Source organism: Haliotis rubra, unplaced genomic scaffold, assembly GCF_003918875.1.
Source record: "Haliotis rubra isolate DU_JTF1 unplaced genomic scaffold, ASM391887v1 Scf214, whole genome shotgun sequence".
Lineage (NCBI taxonomy): Eukaryota > Metazoa > Mollusca > Gastropoda > Lepetellida > Haliotidae > Haliotis > Haliotis rubra.
In genome coordinates this window covers 280,566-301,035 of record NW_025766159.1, presented here as the reverse complement: position 1 = coordinate 301,035, position 20,470 = coordinate 280,566, and the positions used below count along the sequence as shown (strand labels likewise).

The following is a 20,470-nucleotide window of genomic DNA, read 5'->3' as shown; positions in this document are numbered from 1 at the left end:
AAATATCGGTACATCCCTCGCTCTCGTATGGCAAAGCCGTTTTCACAATTATTAAGAAATTAAATTGTTTTAATTTCTCAGAAACAGTCGGACAACTCCAATTGTCATTAAGAGCCCCTCCCTTTCGATCAGCGATTGTCCTCCTCAACGCCTCCTGAAGGCTGTGGCCTTGCATGTATAGTGATTCTATCCTTTAAAGAGGCAAGTCCAGATACGGGGACAGTACGTCAAAGGACCCCAGTCTGCTATTTATATTTAGAAATTATCATTTCCACTATTAATTATTACCCTATAGACTTGTGCCAGTCTAGCTGTAGTGCGGCGAGGCGAAAGCGCTCTCAGGGGCGGAACTCGACAATGTCTCCGCCTGAGAAGAAATGTAAACACACGTGATGCACCTCAAGTCACATGATAACAAAATGGCGGCAGATAAGGTCCTGCTTGTTTTTTCTCTGCTGATATTCGTCTTGTCAGCGCGTGGTTTGAAAAACTATTCACCAACATGGGAATCTATCGACTCCCGGCCACTTCCACCGTGGTATGATGAAGCAAAACTAGGTATTTTCATTCACTGGGGCGTGTTTTCTGTCCCGAGCTTCCGGTCGGAATGGTTTTGGAACGATTGGAAAGGTGGTAAAACTAACGACACAGTGAAGTTTATGCACGACAACTACCGGCCTGACTTCACGTATGCAGACTTTGCCGCACAGTTCACAGCAGAGTTCTTCAACCCAGCGGAGTGGGCGGAGATTTTCAATTCCTCCGGAGCGCAGTAAGTGTCTACAAGTGCTTTCATCACACACCATGATCACAACGTAGGCAGATATCTAGGTGTCACTTCAGAATGTGTTCGCCACCAGGGTTAGGGCAAATATACTACAGGGACTCCCTTAGTCCCTACCATATTAATTTTGTCGTGATATAAATAGATTTTGGGAGGCTAAAGAAACATTCATTAGTTCACACGACCAATATACATGTAATAGCAAGTTCAAGTTCACAAGTCATTAATTGTTTCATTTCCTATCAATCTGCTGTAAAAGAAACACTCAAATAGTCACACAATCAATTATTCGAGGTTTCTGTATGATATAAATAGATATTATCTCACGATATTATCTCATCTCATTAATTGTTTCATTTCCTATCAATCTGCTGTAAAAGAAACACTCAAATAGTCACACAATCAATTATTCGAGGTTTCTGTATGATATAAATAGATATTATCTCACGAAGGTCATGAGAAATTCCGAATGGCGATAACTGTTACAGTTAGTTGTGAGAAAACATTTATTTATACTTCCATGATTCACTTCCGCCGTTACATAAAAACATGATCGGGGCAGTGAACGGGCTGGACACATCGGTGAATAGCTAATTAAGTATCATAATTAATTCTGTTTCATTAATTTAACGAACAGCGGAGTAATTTTGTAAATACTGCTAAAATATGGCGATAACTGTTCGCTAGCCAGTAGTGAAAGACAACTTTATCTTAACAAGCACAAGAAAATAAAACCTGACTAAGTGTTATATATATGGATATCTGTAATGCACTGTAGGCTATCTGTTTAAACCTGACTAAGTGTTATATATATGGATATCTGTAATGCACTGTAGACTATCTGTTTAAACCTGACTAAGTGTTGTATAAATGGATATCTGTAATACACTGTAGACTATCTGTTTAAACCTGACTAAGTGTTATAAATATGGATATCTGTAATACACTGTAGACTATCTGTTTAAACCTGACTAAGTGTTATATATATGGATATCTGTAATGCACTGTAGACTATCTGTTTAAAGCTGACTAAGTGTTATATATAAGGATATCTGTAATGCACTGTAGACTACCTGTTTAAACCTGACTAAGTGTTATATATATGGATATCTGTAATGCAACGTAGACTATCTGTTTAAACCTGACTAAGTGTTATATCTATGGATATCTGTAATGCACTGTAGACTATCTGTTTAAAGCTGACTAAGTGTTATATATAAGGATATCTGTAATGCACTGTAGACTGCCTGTTTAAACCTGACTAAGTGTTATATATATGGATATCTGTAATGCAACGTAGACTATCTGTTTAAAGCTGACTAAGTGTTATATCTATGGATATCTGTAATGCACTGTAGACTATCTGTTTAAACCTGACTAAGTGTTGTATATATGGATATCTGTAATGCACTGTAGACTACCTGTTTAAACCTGACTAAGTGTTATATATATGGATATCTGTAATGCACTGTAGACTATCTGTTTAAACCTGACTAAGTGTTGTATATATGGATATCTGTAATGCACTGTAGGCTATCTGTTTAAACCTGACTAAGTGTTATATATATGGATATCTGTAATGCACTGTAGACTATCTGTTTAAACCTGACTAAGCGTTGTATATATGGATATCTGTAATGCAACGTAGACTATCTGTTTAAACCTGACTAAGTGTTATATATATGGATATCTGTAATGCACTGTAGACTATCTGTTTAAACCTAAGTGTTATATATATGGATATCTGTAATGCAACGTAGACTATCTGTTTAAACCTGACTAAGTGTTATATATTTGGATATCTGTAATGCACTGTAGACTATCTGTTTAAACCTGTAGACTATCTGTTTAAACCTGACTAAGTGTTATATATATATGGATATCTGTAATGCACTGAAGACTATCTGTTTAAACCTGCTGAAAGTATTGTCCGCGAATCAGCGGATCATTCTGCGCTCCTCTGTCTTTGTGAACTCACTGGGGAGTATGTAGCTCAAGCTGCCTTTCAGATGCTGAGTCAACAGTCACTTTACCATCTCCTACCAGGTACCCATTTATTGATGTTAGCAATAAATACAGATCATGTATATAATTGTACAATCAATAAGGAACCTGTTTATTTGCTTGTCAAACCTCAAACATGTCAAATAGATGCATTCCTAAAACATTCGCAAGTATTTTAGTTTATGATGTTTACTGTTATATCCCAGCTGGACTCTTAAGGGGATACAACAAGTGGAGGTAGAATCAGGTTTGTTACAGTTGCTCCCAGTGTGGTAATGATTATTTCTGCGGATCGGTGTGGACATGGTGTGCGTGACAAAACAACCAGTAACAACAATCAACAATCGTGTGACAGCTGATCTTGCTTACACACAGTGATACTGCATATGCGACACAAGATACCAATACATTTCTTCAAGCTTGAAGAAATAAAGTGATTTATTTTCGTACTCTCCTATCATACCTACAGCACTTGTTAAACTCCACCAGCTCAGATGCCAGTAGATGACCCCATATCTGCAGCTACTGTCAGTAATAATCCCACATTGGGATGAAAAATATGTTAAAAATTCCATATTAATGTTAATGTGATTATCAGTGGTGGGAATTCGTTAAAATCTCATAATTAATGACTGGGTCATTATAACCTATCAATCATTGAAAATAAGTATTTTTCACCAGGTTGTATTTATCTGTGTTGTTAAATTTCAAAATGACCTTGTTTTCTGTTTGCAAATAAAGACAAAGAAACAAAGAACTAGATGTTTTTTCTCTATTTTTATCTGAATTAACAACCATAACAGGAAACTCTGAGAAATGATGCTAACCCATTTTAATGCCAAAAACTATTCCAAAAGCGTTTATGTTTATGACTAACATGAGAAAACATGATCGATTGCTTGGTCGTTTAGTTACTGCGGCCAATGTTTGATTATTTCAATTAATCAGAACACCACTAATTATAACCAACATTATCACCATAAAAATAAGTTATGATTTGCGGTGAGACAAGGAAGTAGTTTAGGTGTACCAGTAGTCGGAAAATATTTTGAATGTTCTACTACTAACAATAATCGACCTTGGACTAAAATATGTGAAAACAGATCCCTGTTTTGAACAAAGAATTTGTTTTCAAAATTGCCTGCTGACATCTCAATAATCACTTGGTTTGTAATCCTACATTGTTCTCCATTGCTACAAAATCAGTGCAGAATTGGTGATGTGGCATTAAGCCAACCCCCCCCCCCCCCCAAACAAAAAAATATGTCTGTTACCGGTAACCCGACCAACCCTATCCTAACCACCCGACCCTAAATCTATTTTTAACCAAGTCAAAATCATGACTGGAGTGCATTTCAACTCATCATTTTCATCCAAATCAAGTATGATATTTTCATGTTTTTCAGTGTACGTAGGGCTAAAATAGATTGCATTGAATTGGCATAATGGGCTCTCACTGACAAAACCTGCAAATAAATAACATAAATAATAACTTGAAACAGAAATCTTTCTATGTTTTATCACAAGGCATTGTCACTACATGATATGGTACTCTTGAAGACCTCAGGTGCCCACCTGGTGCTACTAAAAAATTTAAAAAAATATAAAATAAAGATAAAACCGACCTACCTACCCTATTTTTAAAAAGCATGTAATAGGAAACAGACATTTTTTTGGCCTAAGCAACATTCACTCACTCGCTCACTCTGAATGTTTTTTTCAGATACGTTGTGCTGACCAGCAAGCACCATGAAGGTTTCACCAACTGGCCGTCCAAGTACTCCTTCAACTGGAACTCCATGGACAACGGCCCCAACAGGGATCTCGTGGGTAAGTCAACTTGCATCTTCTATCCAGGGTATGTTATATCCATTCTGTTACGGTTTTGTTCTTTGTTTGTTGTTTAATGCTGCTCACAGAAATATTCAGCTGTATGCCGTCAGTCTGGAAATACACGAGTCTGGACCAGACAATCCAGTGATTGACCACATGAGCATTGATCACTGCAATTGGGAAATGATGATATGTATTTTTTCATGGTAAGAGCTATAAATATAGCAAAATCAGAGTGGATGTAAAAGAAACGCTGCTGGTTTTGACTATAGTGATACAATTTGTTAAGTGTTTATTTGGCTCAAGTCTCAGCATTATCAAGATAATGAAAGGAAATTTAAATAGCTCAAAGCTCAAAAGGAGACTTTGTAAGACTTTTAGGAATGTATATTACAAGTCAATATGTTAAAGTTTTCAAAACTTGTTATTGTAAACCCAATGGTACGTCTAATTAAGAAAAATACATGATCCTCATGATGAATTAAAACACATCCTCATGATGAATTAAAACACATAGTATTTAGAGTTACCTGCCCTTATTTTTATAATCCACCATAGATGTGGGCTTGAGAATTACCATGGACCCTAGATATTAAATGCAACCTTTTGGCCTGTTGATGAACACTGTTAAAATAATTGCATCCACAGGTGAACTAGCAGCTGCAATCCGACAGAAGACCAAGATCCACTTCGGGCTGTACCACTCCCTGTTTGAGTGGTTCCATCCTCTCTATCTACAGGACAAGGCCAACAACTTCAGTACCAACAACTTTGTCAAGGTCAGTACTGGAGTTAACCAAAACCACTTTTTCACTTTTGTGGAAAATTATCTTATACATTCTACCTAAAGATGAAAGTTACAGTCTACAAGATAATGTTGCTAGTCATGTCTGCATTGTAAATCTGCCATTGTCATGACAGGAAATCAAAAGTTTACAGTGGTAATCTTGGCACTTTTCAGTGCTTTGTCTAAGTTTCAAACAGTAGAAAGTAAATGTTAACACAACATTACACGTGTTGCTGCAGCAACAGCTAATGTAAGTGTTGAAACCGCTAATGTAAATGTTGCTACAGCTAGTGTAAGTGTTGAAACCGCTAATGTAAGTGTTGAAACTGCTAATGTAAGTGTTGAAACCGCTAATGTGAGTGTTGCTACAGCTAATGTAAGTGTTGAAACTGCTAATGTAAGTGTTGCTACAGTTAATGTAAGTGTTGAAACTGCTAATGTAAATGTTGCTACAGCTAATGTAAATGTTGAAACCGCTAATGTAAGTGTTGAAACCGCTAATGTAAATGTTGCTACAGCTAATGTAAATGTTGCTACAGCTAATGTAAATGTTGCTACAGCTTATGTAAGTGTTGAAACTGCTAATATAAGTGTTGAAACTGCTAATGTAAATGTTGCTACAGCTAATGTAAGTGTTGCTACAGCTAATGATCATGCCATTACTGAGATATTTTTTAAGCATCATGCTGGGACCTTGTCTTATCTACAGTCACATATGGTACAATAACTATTAAGAATGAACAAAAATCAATATTGACTTAACAAATGCAGCTACCAGTTCTATTTAGAAGGGACCCGTGAAGATCCGGGTAGAATAGGTCTTCAGCAACCCATGTGCTTGCCATAAAAGGCGACTATGCTTGTCGTAAGAGGCGACTAACGGGATCGGGTGGTCAGTTTCGCTGACTTGGTTGACACATGTCATCGGTTCCCAATTGCGCAGATCGATGCTCATGCTATTGATCACTGGATTGTCTGGTCCAGACTCGATTAATTACAGACTGCATACCATATAGCTGGGATATTGCTGAGTGCGGCGTAAAACTAAACTCACTCACTCACTATTTAGAAGGGATCATCCTCGTATACTAGTGGAGATTTATCAGAACGTATATATTTGGTGATTATCGAGGAAGAGAAGGGACAGGGACCATTTTAATCATCAGTGAACTGACAAGTGCTTGATAAACACAACTAATTCATCAATATAGTTAGCTATTAATAGATTTAGTATAATTTAGGCAACTTTGAACTGGATCCCGAGTGACTCATTCTTTGATCCCTTCAGTTAACTTTGTGGCCTGCTTATCTGATTAGTTTGGATTTCATAAAAGAAGCAATGATGAATTTTCCAGTACAAGACGTTGCCCGAGTTGTATGAGATCGTGAACGCCTACAAGCCCGAGGTTATCTGGTCTGATGGAGACTGGGATGCACCTGACACCTACTGGCAGTCAAGGGAGTTTATTGCCTGGCTGTACAATGACAGGTAAGATCTAACAGGAACCAGGTTGACAGCAGGGATGATGAAGCCGATCTGAGTTAAAAACACTGTTTTTGTCAAGTTTTCCTGTTCTCTAGTATGCATTGTTTGGTATTTCAGTGAGTGGAAATATTGTCTCCAGACACTTCGTTTGTTGTAGCCAGTTTGCTTGTTCTGAAGCTGCCTTGACTAAACAGTATGTTAGTCTGTTCCTAAAACAAAGTCTGATGGCTGTTGCTTGAAGAATGATCAGGATGAATAAGAAGGCCTCCAGTAGTCTGGATATTGAACAGTGAATGCATGAGTGAGTAAGGTTTTACGCCGCTTTTAGCAATATTCCAGCAATATCATGGCAGGGAACACCAGAAATTCACAGAATATTGAACAGAAGTTCTCCAACTAAAGTTCATCCTCTGATAGTTTCATTGTCCTGAACAGATGATCATACTGAAAGGTATCTTTTCAGAAAAGTAGCTCGATGATGCACACACTTTGTTTGACTACTTACCTGTGTATGGAACCTGGAGGACATGGAAAGGCCTGTGTAATCCTGTGACGTCTTTATGTTATCCAGCCCTGTGCGGGATACCGTGGTGACCAATGACAGATGGGGTAATGGAGTCATGTGCCACCATGGCGGCTTCCTCACCTGCTCAGACAGGTATAATCCAGGTAAGGATTCCACTGTCTGGAGCCACAACCACATAAAGAATTTTTTAATGTTAATTTGTAGGACTGTGCTATCCCTGAAAGATTCTGAGAAAATATTACAAAAGTGTTAACCAATACTTGTTTTATAATGATCTTTAGTTATGTCCAAAACAGAATTGATTGACCCATGTCAAATAAAACCATGTGACTTATATTTTAATGTTTTAATCAACTTTGGATCATATTGATATTACAGGCAAACTGCAGAAGAGGAAGTTTGAGAATGCGATGACTATCGACAGTCAATCCTGGGGTTACCACCGAAATACTACCTTGACTCAGTTCCTCACAATTGAGTCACTGCTGGAGACATTTGTCTCAACTGTCAGGTAATGTTTGGCTGTGTCTGTCCGTCTGAATGTTTGTGTTAGCCTGGCTGTCTCTGAATGCCCATCTTAACCAGGCTGTCTGTCTCTGAATGTCTGTCTAACCTGGATGTCTGTCTCTGAATGTCTGTCTAACCTGGATGTCTGTCTCTGAATGTCTGTCTAACCTGGATGTCTGTCTCTGAATGTCTGTCTAACCTGGATGTCTGTCTAACCTGGATGTTCTAACCTGGATGTCTGTCTCTGAATGTCTGTCTTACCTGGATGTCTGTCTCTGAATGTCTGTCTAACCTGGATGTCTGTCTCTGAATGTCTGTCTAACCTGGATGTCTGTCTCTGAATGTCTGTCTAACCTGGATGTCTGTCTAACCTGAATGTCTGTCTAACCTGGATGTCTGTCTAACCTGGATGTCTGTCTCTGAATGTCTGTCTAACCTGGATGTCTGTCTCTGAATGTCTGTCTAACCTGGATGTCTGTCTCTGAATGTCTGTCTAACCTGGATGTCTGTCTCTGAATGTCTGTCTAACCTGGATGTCTGTCTCTGAATGTCTGTCTAACCTGGATGTCTGTCTCTGAATGTCTGTCTAACCTGGATGTCTGTCTCTGAATGTCTGTCTAACCTGGATGTCTGTCTCTGAATGTCTGTCTAACCTGGATGTCTGTCTCTGAATGTCTGTCTAACCTGGATGTCTGTCTCTGAATGTCTGTCTTACCTGGATGTCTGTCTCTGAATGTCTGTCTAACCTGGATGTCTGTCTAACCTGGATGTCTGTCTCTGAATGTCTGTCTAACCTGGATGTCTGTCTCTGAATGTTTGTCTAACCTGGATGTCTGTCTCTGAATGTCTGTCTAACCTGGATGTCTTTCTCTGAATGTCTGTCTAATTGGGATGTCTGTCTCTGAATGACTGTCTAACCTGAATGTCTGTCTAACCTGGATGTCTGTCTCTGAATGTCTGTCTAACCTGGATGTCTGTCTCTGAATGTCTGTCTTAACCTGGATGTCTGTCTCTGAATGTCTGTCTAACCTGGATGTCTGTCTCTGAATGTCTGTCTTACCTGGATGTCTGTCTCTGAATGTCTGTCTTACCTGGATGTCTGTATGTCTGTCTCTGAATGTCTGTCTTACCTGGATGTCTGTCTCTGAATGTCTGTCTAACCTGGATGTCTGTCTCTGAATGTCTGTCTAACCTGGATGTCTGTCTCTGAATGTCTGTCTAACCTGGATGTCTGTCTCTGAATGTCTGTCTAACCTGGATGTCTGTCTCTGAATGTCTGTCTAACCTGGATGTCTGTCTAACCTGGATGTCTGGATGTCTGTCTCTGAATGTCTGTCTAACCTGGATGTCTGTCTCTAACCTGAATGTCTGTCTAACCTGGATGTCTGTCTCTGAATGTTTGTCTAACCTGGATGTCTGTCTCTGAATGTCTGTCTAACCTGGATGTCTGTCTCTGAATGTTTGTCTAACCTGGATGTCTGTCTCTGAATGTCTTGTCTAACCTGGATGTCTGTCTCTGAATGTTTGTCTAACCTGGATGTCTGTCTCTGAATGTCTGTCTAACCTGGATGTCTGTCTCTGAATGTCTGTCTAACCTGGATGTCTGTCTCTGAATGTCTGTCTAACCTGGATGTCTGTCTCTGAATGTTTGTCTAACCTGGATGACCTGGATGTCTGTCTCTGAATGTCTGTCTAACCTGGATGTCTGTCTCTGAATGTCTGTCTTACCTGGATGTCTGTCTCTGAATGTCTGTCTAACCTGGATGTCTGTCTCTGAATGTCTGTCTAACCTGGATGTCTGTCTCTGAATGTCTGTCTAACCTGAATGTCTGTCTAACCTGGATGTCTGTCTCTGAATGTCTGTCTAACCTGGATGTCTGTCTAACCTGGATGTCTGTCTCTGAATGTCTGTCTTACCTGGATGTCTGTCTCTGAATGTCTGTCTAACCTGGATGTCTTTCTCTGAATGTCTGTCTAACCTGGATGTCTGTCTCTGAATGTCTGTCTAACCTGAATGTCTGTCTAACCTGGATGTCTGTCTCTGAATGTCTGTCTAACCTGGATGTCTGTCTCTGAATGTCTGTCTAACCTGGATGTCTGTCTCTGAATGTCTGTCTTAACCTGGATGTCTGTCTCTGAATGTCTGTCTAACCTGGATGTCTGTCTCTGAATGTCTGTCTAACCTGGATGTCTGTCTCTGAATGTCTGTCTAACCTGGATGTCTGTCTCTGAATGTCTGTCTAACCTGGATGTCTGTCTCTGAATGTCTGTCTAACCTGGATGTCTGTCTCTGAATGTCTGTCTAACCTGGATGTCTGTCTCTGAACTGTCTAACCTGGATGTCTGTCTCTGAATGTCTGTCTAACTGGAATGTCTTGTCTGTGTCTGCCTAACCTGGATGTCTGTCTCTGAATGTCTGTCTAACCTGGATGTCTGTCTCTGAATGTTTGTCTAACTGTCTGGATGTCTGTCTCTGAATGTTTGTCTAACCTGGATGACCTGGATGTCTGTCTTACCTGGATGTCTGTCTCTGTCTAACCTGGATGTCTGTCTCTGAATGTCTGTCTAACCTGGATGTCTGTCTCTGAATGTTTGTCTAACCTGGATGTCTGTCTCTGAATGTCTGTCTAACCTGGATGTCTGTCTCTGAATGTCTGTCTAACCTGGATGTCTGTCTCTGAATGTCTGTCTTACCTGGATGTCTGTCTCTGAATGTCTGTCTTACCTGGATGTCTGTCTCTGAATGTCAGTCTAACCTGGATGTCTGTCTCTGAATGTCTGTCTAACCTGGATGTCTGTCTCTGAATGTCTGTCTTACCTGGATGTCTGTCTCTGAATGTCTGTTTAACCTGGATGTCTGTCTCTGAATGTTTGTCTAACCTGGATGTCTGTCTCTGAATGTCTGTCTAACCTGGATGTCTGTCTCTGAATGTCTGTCTTACCTGGATGTCTGTCTCTGAATGTCTGTCTAACCTGGATGTCTGTCTCTGAATGTCTGTCTAACCTGGATGTCTGTCTCTGAATGTCTGTCTAACCTGGATGTCTGTCTCTGAATGTTTGTCTAACCTGGATGTCTGTCTCTGAATGTTTGTCTAACCTGTATGTCTGTCTCTGAATGTCGGTCTAACCTGGATGTCTGTCTCTGAATGTCGGTCTAACCTTGTATGTCTGGTAGTCTGTGTTTTCCAGGTCTCTCTGTAACTGTATATGTACCTGGTCTAATGTGGACTGTTTTTATATGGTCATCTTTTCATTGGACAGTCTGGTCGTTATACAGTAAACTACTGGTTTTAGCCAACTCAAAGGGATCACTAATTCTAGCTCATTATAACTGTATTTTGTTGCACTTTTAATGAAATATCCAACAAGTGACTGAGACCTAAAAACATTTTGTTATATCCATCAGTTCATTATAAGCATGTTCTTATTTTACTGAATTTTATAATCTGTCTGCATGTCTGGTGTCTGATTTCCTCACAAATATTTAGCTAGGTAGGAAACATGAGCATGTTTAAGTAAAAGTGAGATATTTTACAAAATACTTTAGCAGTAGTTCAGTTCCATCATGACAGGGAAGAAAGCTGCTACAACCCATGACTGAACAAACATAAGAAGAAGGTTTTGGAGCTCTTTTTGGATGAAACTTTGAAAAATTGGTGCTTGACCTTTGTCATATGCTGAAATCAAACATTTATTTCCCTTCATAATCCAGAATGGATTAAATTGTCGAAATTAATTTACAGATATGAAAATGCAAAATAATCTTCGTTATCACCTAACAAGTAAACAAAGTAAATCTATGTGTTTTAAATCACCTCTTTGTGCAAGAAAGTATGCAAACCTCAGCTGTGATAAACAAAGTAGTGGATATAAGGATTACAGGGTTAAATGTTTAGCAGCACAGGAAAATATTGAGATGTAATTGCATCTTGTGCTAATTCTGTGTAAGGGGAGGTAACTTTTGTTGCCTTAATCATATAGGATCTCATCTTCATTGTGGTTAGTAAGAGGCTCATCACAATGAAATACATGGTTGGCTGGCTGGCTGGCTCACCCACCCAGACTCAGTAACCCACCCACTCAGTAACTCACTCAGTAACTCACTCGCTTGTACACTATGGTACAATAGGGTATCCTTGTTAAACTGAAGCATGTTATCTCAGTAGGTTAGCCCTTAAAACCCAGTACTAGTGTTTACAAGTGCTTGGAGCCCCACCCACACTGGGACAGTTTATACATTAAATATATTACATGAACAGTGGTGGAAATATCACTCTGTACCGGTGTCCAGTTGACTTTCCAATGTTAATTAACAAGAAAACGGCTGGTATAGTGGAACAATTATCAGGGCAAGTGATTTTACATGTGCCACTGTACCGGACTACACTAGCAATTTTAAAGTTATTTCCACCCCTGCATGAACCATTTCATGGGGTTGTACAACAGATTGGGCAGAACAGATGAATACAAATATAAAGAGTGACTGATAAGTAATGTATTTCTGCGCAGCTGCTGTTTCAAACATTGGATGATCTCATCTGGGAGTATACATTTATGACTGTAATCAATTAGGGTCTTCCGACTCATGTTAGAACTGGTCTTCAGCAACCCATGCTTGTTGTAAGATGTGACTAATGGGATCGGCTGGTCAGGCTCGCTGACATGGTTGACAAATGTCATCGTATCTAGTTAAGTAGATTGATGCTCATGTTGTTGATCACTGGATTGTCTGGTCCAGACTCGATTATTTACAGATTGCCATCATATAGCTGGAATATTGCTGAGTACTGCATTTAAACAACAAACTAACAACATTTAACTGAATGCTGTTATCATAGGTGACAAATGCATCTCACACACTCAGAAAAAGAAAAACGTTTTTATTTCAACATGGACATCTTGTCTATATTTCAGCTGTGGAGGCAACATGCTGATGAACGTCGGACCCACCAAAGATGGACGCATCATTCCACTCTTCCAGGAACGTCTGAAGCAGATGGGAGACTGGCTGAAGGTCAACGGAGAGGCCATCTACTCCAGCCGGCCCTGGACATCACAGAACGACACACTGACCAGCAGAGTGTGGTGAGTGTTGTGCGGCGGGGATGATGTTGTTCGAGCCATGCCTGTCATGTACAGGGATGATGTCATTGTACAACACGTCATGTAAGTTATAATGCCTGTCGGGGCGGTCGGGTAGCCTAGTGGTTAAGGCGTTCGCTCGTCATGCCAAGGACCTGGCTTTGATTCCCCTCAAACGGCGTACAACTAAACTCACTCGCTCACTATAATGCCTGTCACACACAGGGATGATATCATTGTACAACACGTCATGTGAGTCATGATGGCTGTCATGTACAGGGATGATATCACTGTACAACACGTCATGTGTGTCATGATGGCTGTCATGTACAGGGATGATATCATTGTACAACACATGTGTGTCATGATGGCTGTCATGTACAGGGATGATATCACTGTACAACACGTCATGTGTGTCATGATGGCTGTCATGTACAGGGATGATATCATTGTACAACACGTCATGTGTGTCATGATTTGTCATGTACAGGGATGATATTGTACAACACGTCATGTGTGTCATGGCTGTCATGTACAGGGATGATATCATATTGTACAACACATCGTGTGTCATGATGGCTGTCATGTACAGGGATGATATCATTGTACAACACGTCATGTGTGTCATGGCTGTCATGTACAGGGATGATATCATTTTGTACAACACGTCATGTGAGTCATGAAGTAGCTTGTCCTATCACTGAATTTTACCCCCTGCAGATGAGGGCTAGAACTGCACACTTCATCAGATACTAAAACACTTTGTAAGAATGTTTATAATCACATGAATGTCTCACAGGTACTGATACCATCCAAGATGATTCAGGGTAGAACTGATCATCAGTAACCTATGCTAGTGGATCAGGTACCTTCATTGATCCAAGTCATTGTATCCCAATCGCATAGATTGATCTCATGACCTCAATCACAAGATTGTCTAGTGTACAGTTGATCATTGACAGCCTACCATCTTATAGCTAGAGTCAGTGAGTATGGTTTTACGCCGCTTTTAGCAATATTCCAGCAATATCACGGCAGGTGACGCAAGAAATTGGCTTCACACATTGTTCCCATGTGGGGATTCGAACCTGGGTCTTCAACGTGAGGAGCGAACGCTTTAACCACTAGGCTACCCCACCACCACTCTTATAGGTAGAAAATTGCTGAGTATGCCAAACAAACAATCAGTACCCACTCACTGGTGGGTGAACAGCAGCACATTTTTAGCAAATCTCTTAGTTAGGGATTCCAGTGTGTGACCTTTTGACTGAAGCTGTTGAAACTGGAACTACTCATGCAATCAGAACACAGTTATTTCCCACGTACATGACTAACATTGCATAACTTCACCTATTTTGTGACCTTTAGGGCTGCGAGGTAGCCTAGTGGTTAAAGCTTTCGCTTGTCATGCCCAAGATCCAGGTTCGATTCCCCACATGGGAACAATGTGTGAAGCCCATTTCTGGCGTCCCCCAGTCATGATATTGCTGGAATATTGCTAAAAGCGGCATAAATCCATACTCACTCACTGTCTCAATTGTGACCTTTTGGTTGAACACAGTCCCACTTGCCACCACAACTAATGACCTCGTTTATGTTACAGGTACACATCCAAGAAACAAAATGGCGGAACCAGTGTGTATGCTGTTGTCCTTGACTGGCCAAAAGGTGACACCCTTTCCCTTGGCGACCCGGTCACCTCCCTAGCAACAACTGTTTCACTTCTCGGTTACCCTGGTAACTTCAACTGGCAGAAGAGAGAACCCAAGGGGATAGACATCGAGATTCCCCCAATCCCCTTCAACAAAATACCTTGCCAATGGGCATGGACCTTCAAATTTACAGGACTTGCTAATTAGGTTTTTTGTTATACACATTATGTTCCTTATCATCCTTGCAGCACATGGAAATCCTGCTGGAATTTACTTTGTTTTATCCAAGACTTTTGTCTACGTAATCTGTTTCTCTCTCTGTTTAAACATGCTAGACATTCCATGTTGTTACAAATAGAAACACAGAAGTAGTTGTGGAGAGAGTTACAACTGCTTATCAGAAACCCTTTTAAAATTTTCAAATAGAATTACAAATGATAATGTAACGAGAAGACTTTGGCCATAGAAGATTTTAAGACCTGACTTGTAAAAACAGCAGAGCTCTGCTGTTGCTTCTTCACTGCCAATTTAAATATTTTCAAACCACCACAGCGTTTCTGGAATTTTACACAAGACAACATTCGCTCACTTACTCCTGTCCATCATTCTCTTCCCACAGAGGTTACTTGTCATGTTTGTCACGATATGGCTGCAGTATTGCCGATGTGACGTTACATAATAACTCACTCACTACTGTCATGTCTTCGTAGGATGATATGACAAGTAACCTCTGTGGGAATAGAATTCCTGTGTCCATAGGATGTTATAAACTTATTAATGACATTTTGTCCATTTTTTAAAACAATATGTGATTTTTATTCATATAAAAATATTTATTAAACAAACTATTCAAGACACTAACTTCATATCAAACAGGAATGTGGTAAGACTTTTAATAATTTTATTAAATTAAATCTAATTTATTTATTATGGCCCTAACAGATATATTTGAAAGGTATGCTTATTTTGCCTGATGTGCTCCATGTGCCTTGACTGTGTCCCTAAATACTGATGCCCAGTCACTGATGTGAGTGTCATGCCTCACAGCCACTTTCGACAAGACGTCAAATACTTTTACTCTCTTGAAAAATGATTGGTTTGAACATAACATAATAGCCTGAGGGTGACAGTATATTTTCAAAATATTTTATTTTTGTGTTATTTGGTTGTTATGTACTTAAAAGAAAAAAATATTGCTCAGTTTAATGTAAATGTTTTAGAGTTTTTTATCTTTTATCAAATAAAGTGTAATTTACAAGTGTTTTTCTACTGTGAATACTTTTTCTTGTTGTGTTTTACATGTAAATGCAAAATATTTTGTAAATGAAATGTCAGGGTTGTCATCAAATATATATTTTTGTGATAATTTACTTTCCATTTCATATCAAATGTGTGCAATCAATGATATAGTATTTGTGAAAATGTGTAATGTTTATGTGTATACATGCCCTAAGAAAATGGTATTTGTTTGTTTAAAACTGGACCTGTTGAATGCATACATTCCACATTACTATGGTAATATTTTATTACCATGGAAATAGGGTTGTTGCAATGACATACACTGGGTCCTTTATTATTTATGTTAGTTCTGAAACAATGAAAGATCTGTTTGTTCTCTTACTTCACCTGTTAACTGTACCGCTATACTTTCAAATAAAATACATCTTGCTCTGAAATCAGAGGTTGTTTTTGCTTCAGACCAGCTGATAATAATATTTTCTCCCTTTTCAAGGCATTTTCCATACGATTATACACAAACCGCGTGACAGAGCTGGACTGAAGACAGCAGCGTTCAACAACATTCACCCACGTGACGGAACTGATTGGCTTTTGTTCCAGGTTCATTTAAGGTCTGAATCAACTGTCATGTGATTTATGTCCTAGGGGGTCAACATTGAAGCATCTGTTAATGAGGGGACTGACATTTGTGACAACACGGCTCAATAAGGTCGAGGACACACCAAATCAAATTACTCCGTCCCCTCAAGATTATTACCCCACCCCCTCCACCACTCATCCCCTCCCCCATGACTAACTACCTTGATCTCTTGTGTTCAGTCAGTACGGCAAAACTTCAACTTCCGGTGATTTTGGAAACATTCTCTGGCCGAGGGCGTCGTCTGCTCCCTGAGGTCACGTGTTCAATGGATGTCGAGTTGAGAGCATTGTTTGATATGACATAGACTAAGGCTTAGTCTCTGAATATATATAATTTGGATAGTAACAAACAATCCCATTTATATTGAAAAGGAGCCCTAGGGAGACCAGAGATTCAGAGACTAAGAACATCTGCATTGGGGCTACACGTGCTGGGGTCATTACCAATTAGAAGTCACATCATACAACCATCAGATAACGCTATAAGTGAAATGCATATTTATTGGCCCTCCTGTCCTATCTCCATGCTGTCATCACCTCATGTGGGCCGGTCAAGTGCCCCTGCTGCCTAACATTTTACTGTTGGGAAACTTGCAGCCCACAATGTCACTTGGACACTAGATGACCAAGGTGCAAGATCTGTGTGGAACACCAACAAAAGTATTTATGAATTTGAACTTATCTCCAAATTCAAAAGTTTCCATTTGTATAATATGCGAAGAGGATATAGATAACCACCTTTTTTTAAACAAACTGTTCAATTGAAGTGAAAAGGCCAGCATCTGTCTTACGCTTGAAGATGTTCTGGGTATTTCTAGATACTAGATCATCCTCACTAGATTTCACCTTGCATGCGTCACATCACGAAGGTAAACAGATTTAATTCCGAGATGCTGTGCCTTTTGAATTTGGTTCTTCACGAGAAGGCGACTAACAGGGTCGGGTGGTCGGGCTTGCTGACTTGGTTGACACATGTCATCGTATCCCAATTGCGTAGATGCTCATGCTGTTGACCACTGGATTGTCTGGTCCAGATTCGACTTATTTACAGACCGCCGCCATATATGGAATATTACTGAATGCGGTGTAAACCCAAACTCACTCACTCACTCACTCACTCTTCATGAGTGCTAGGTCCCTGCCATATGTTTTACTGTTGAGCAATTAGATAAAAAGAGATACTCAAAACACACCAGAGTTTCACACAATAATCTTATATCAGGAATAAGAAAAATAACCCTTGTTTTAATTACAATTAAATCCTTAACCGCATTTACAATTGGGCTGCTATGTGTGGACCCAAGTTAGACAATGAAACAATACTTTTTTACAACATAACATTCAGGAGGAACCTTTCCCCAAGATTTTGCTTGATTTGTCTCTTCAAACCAGAAACTGTGCACAAGGCCTCCACTATAGCTTCATGTCACCCAATGTGCTTGTTAATTAAGAGTTGACAGATGAAAATGTGAGGCAAGATTCCAGACCACTGGTGAGGATGTTGGTCCGGCCAGCCATGATAGTTAGATATGTTTACTTTGTAACCCGACCCCCAAAGTGAGTTAGTTTTCTTGCAGATGTTAACAGACCCTGAACCTGAGGAAATCTAGACTTGCTTTATTTAGGGCTTTAGCACTGCAGAGAGGGCTAGGCAGTAGGGAAAATAATGTTGTTCAGGGACTGTGAGACAGACTAGATATGACAGTGCGTGTCAGCCGAGTGACTGTGATCAACGATGTGACGGTAATAGCGAACATCTGGGTGATGGGGTGTATAAAAATGATATTAAAAAACAATTGATGCGAACCCCGATACGCTGCGGTCAATTTTGACAATTATTCGTAATTTTCAAAGTTGATTAGTTCCTTTGAAATATCATTTTCAAAAGATGGTTTTGTTCACGTTTGATTCTTCTCTGTTGTGTAATAAGAGTTCATTAAATAACCATGATGTGTCATTGTTTCCAGTAATACATGTTTTCTTGGAATGGAGGGAACAAACTGTTTTTCGCGTATCGTCTCATCCAACACGACTAACTTGTTATACCTAAGGACAAGATCTTTTTCTTGCATTCTATGGAGTGATTTTTTAAAGCTCACCATTAAAGAAAGTCTGGTTAGTTGGTTTGCTGTTTTACGCCGCACTCAGCAACATTCCAGCTATATGGCTGCGGTCTGTAAATAATCGAATCTGGACCAGACAATCCAGTGATCAATAGAACGAGCGCCGATCTATGCCATTGGCATACGATGCATGTCAACCAAGTCAGTGAGTCTGACCACCCGGTTACGTTAGTCGCATCTTACCACAAGCATGGATTGCTGAAGAAAAATTCTAACCCGGATCTTCACGGATTTACAAAGGATTGTCTTAGATGGGCACGAAATACAAAATGATAACTATGCCGCAATAGACTGCGCAGGCATTAGCTAAATATATTTTGCAAGTATTTTCACATTACAGCCATATTGGGAATCGAACCAGGTCCTTAGACATGACGAGCGAACGCTTTATCTAGTAGGCTAACCCAGAGATAGCGGTGGGGGTGGGACACATTCGTCACCACTCGCCCCTTTCCGTAACCTCCAAGAAGCTATTCGGCTTGTTCCGGAATAACACAAGTTGGTCACGAATGTATATACAAATTACACACGAAAGTAACTTGACAGAAGATGTAATAAGTTGTAGGTGTCGGGACATGTCTTCAACGTCCAACATCTTTATGAATCAAGGAGCATAGAGATGTTGCTGGCCAATCAGATATGCGGACTCGGTGGTACAATATGCCATTGCTAGACTTGGGTTAGGTTGAATGCTTTTTTACAAATAACGAAATGAAAGATAAACTCTCGTAAGCCAGCTGTGGTTGTTAACGGTCATTCCGTCAGGGTGCGATTACACAATCGGGTGACATTATGATGACTTGGGATAAGTTTGAATTTTTGGTCAGAAAATGGAAGATAAACTCAGATGAAATTACGTTTCTATCTCGTTAATTCACTACATGTACCTTTCTTCGTCTCCTAGCAGTTGGAACGTTCACTCGTCACGCCAAAGAAAACACTCCTTCGATTTCCCACGCGGGAAATGTTTGAAGCCAATATTTGTGTCATCAGTCGGGATATTTCTGGAATATTTCTAATGCGGTGTAAAACCATATACACTTACTGCTTTTTGTCCTCTACCAATATAAGACCGCCTCCGTGGTGTAGTGGTTAGAGCGTCCGCCCGTTCCATCCCCGACCACGTCATACCAAGAGACGTTAAAATATGGTACTTGCATTGTTGGTCCCTGCCTGGCGCTCGGCATTAATGGGTACATCAAGGACTGGTCTGCTCGGAGTCAGTATAATGTGTCTGAGTGGGGTATTCATGCTCACTGCGGCATGGTTATCTCAGTGGGCTAGCATTATTAAACCAGCTTCAGTCTGGGCTAGTACAAGCAGCCGCACCTACACATACACACGCATGCACGTCGTCATATGAGCGAAATATTCTCAAGCACGACGTTAAACCCAATTTCACCTCACCTCACCAATCTAAAATATAGAACTAGCACAAAGACTGTTACCTTGTAGGCACTACATACCACGACCATGTCATAATTATTGTTGAGCGGAGCATATTATATGTGCGCTTCATCGGGTATACCGTGAGGAAAGGACAAGCTTGCAAAACATAGTCAAGAAAAACAAGTTTTTGTAATCCCTAAAGAACTGAATTCTTCTGAAAGATAGCCATTATTCTTAATACAAATGCAGATGAAAACGAGCAAATCCTATATATTCAGTCAATTTCAAATATTATCGCTCAACAAATGTCATTTGCTATCTGTCCGTTATACGTTCTATATATAGAAATAGCGATGTTTATTAGAATTGAGTAATAATTCGAAGTTACTTCGCTATATCAGTAATATAATTTCCCAATA

General features: G+C 39.8%; 1 protein-coding gene across 1 annotated transcript; it reads left to right on the top strand.

The window, feature by feature from the left end:
• The first annotated feature begins 297 nt into the window (after positions 1 to 297).
• On the top strand, positions 298 to 16,337 carry LOC124276833 (alpha-L-fucosidase-like). The gene is made up of 8 exons (XM_046712483.1): positions 298 to 772; positions 4,512 to 4,618; positions 5,270 to 5,400; positions 6,764 to 6,897; positions 7,466 to 7,563; positions 7,799 to 7,931; positions 12,842 to 13,012; positions 14,613 to 16,337. The coding sequence occupies exons 1-8, from the start codon at positions 393 to 395 to the stop codon at positions 14,866 to 14,868; spliced, it is 1,410 nt and encodes a 469-aa protein (XP_046568439.1). The 5' UTR covers positions 298 to 392; the 3' UTR covers positions 14,869 to 16,337.
• The last annotated feature ends 4,133 nt before the right edge of the window (positions 16,338 to 20,470 follow it).

Bases quoted from the DNA above. Each gene is read 5' to 3' on its own strand.
- LOC124276833 (XM_046712483.1), top strand. From the start codon at position 393: ATGCACCTCAAGTCACATGATAACAAAATGGCGGCAGATAAGGTCCTG. The intron at 5,401-6,763 runs GTCAGTACTGGA...TGAATTTTCCAG, and splicing joins GTACCAACAACTTTGTCAAG to TACAAGACGTTGCCCGAGTT. The intron at 7,564-7,798 runs GTAAGGATTCCA...TTGATATTACAG, and splicing joins CTCAGACAGGTATAATCCAG to GCAAACTGCAGAAGAGGAAG.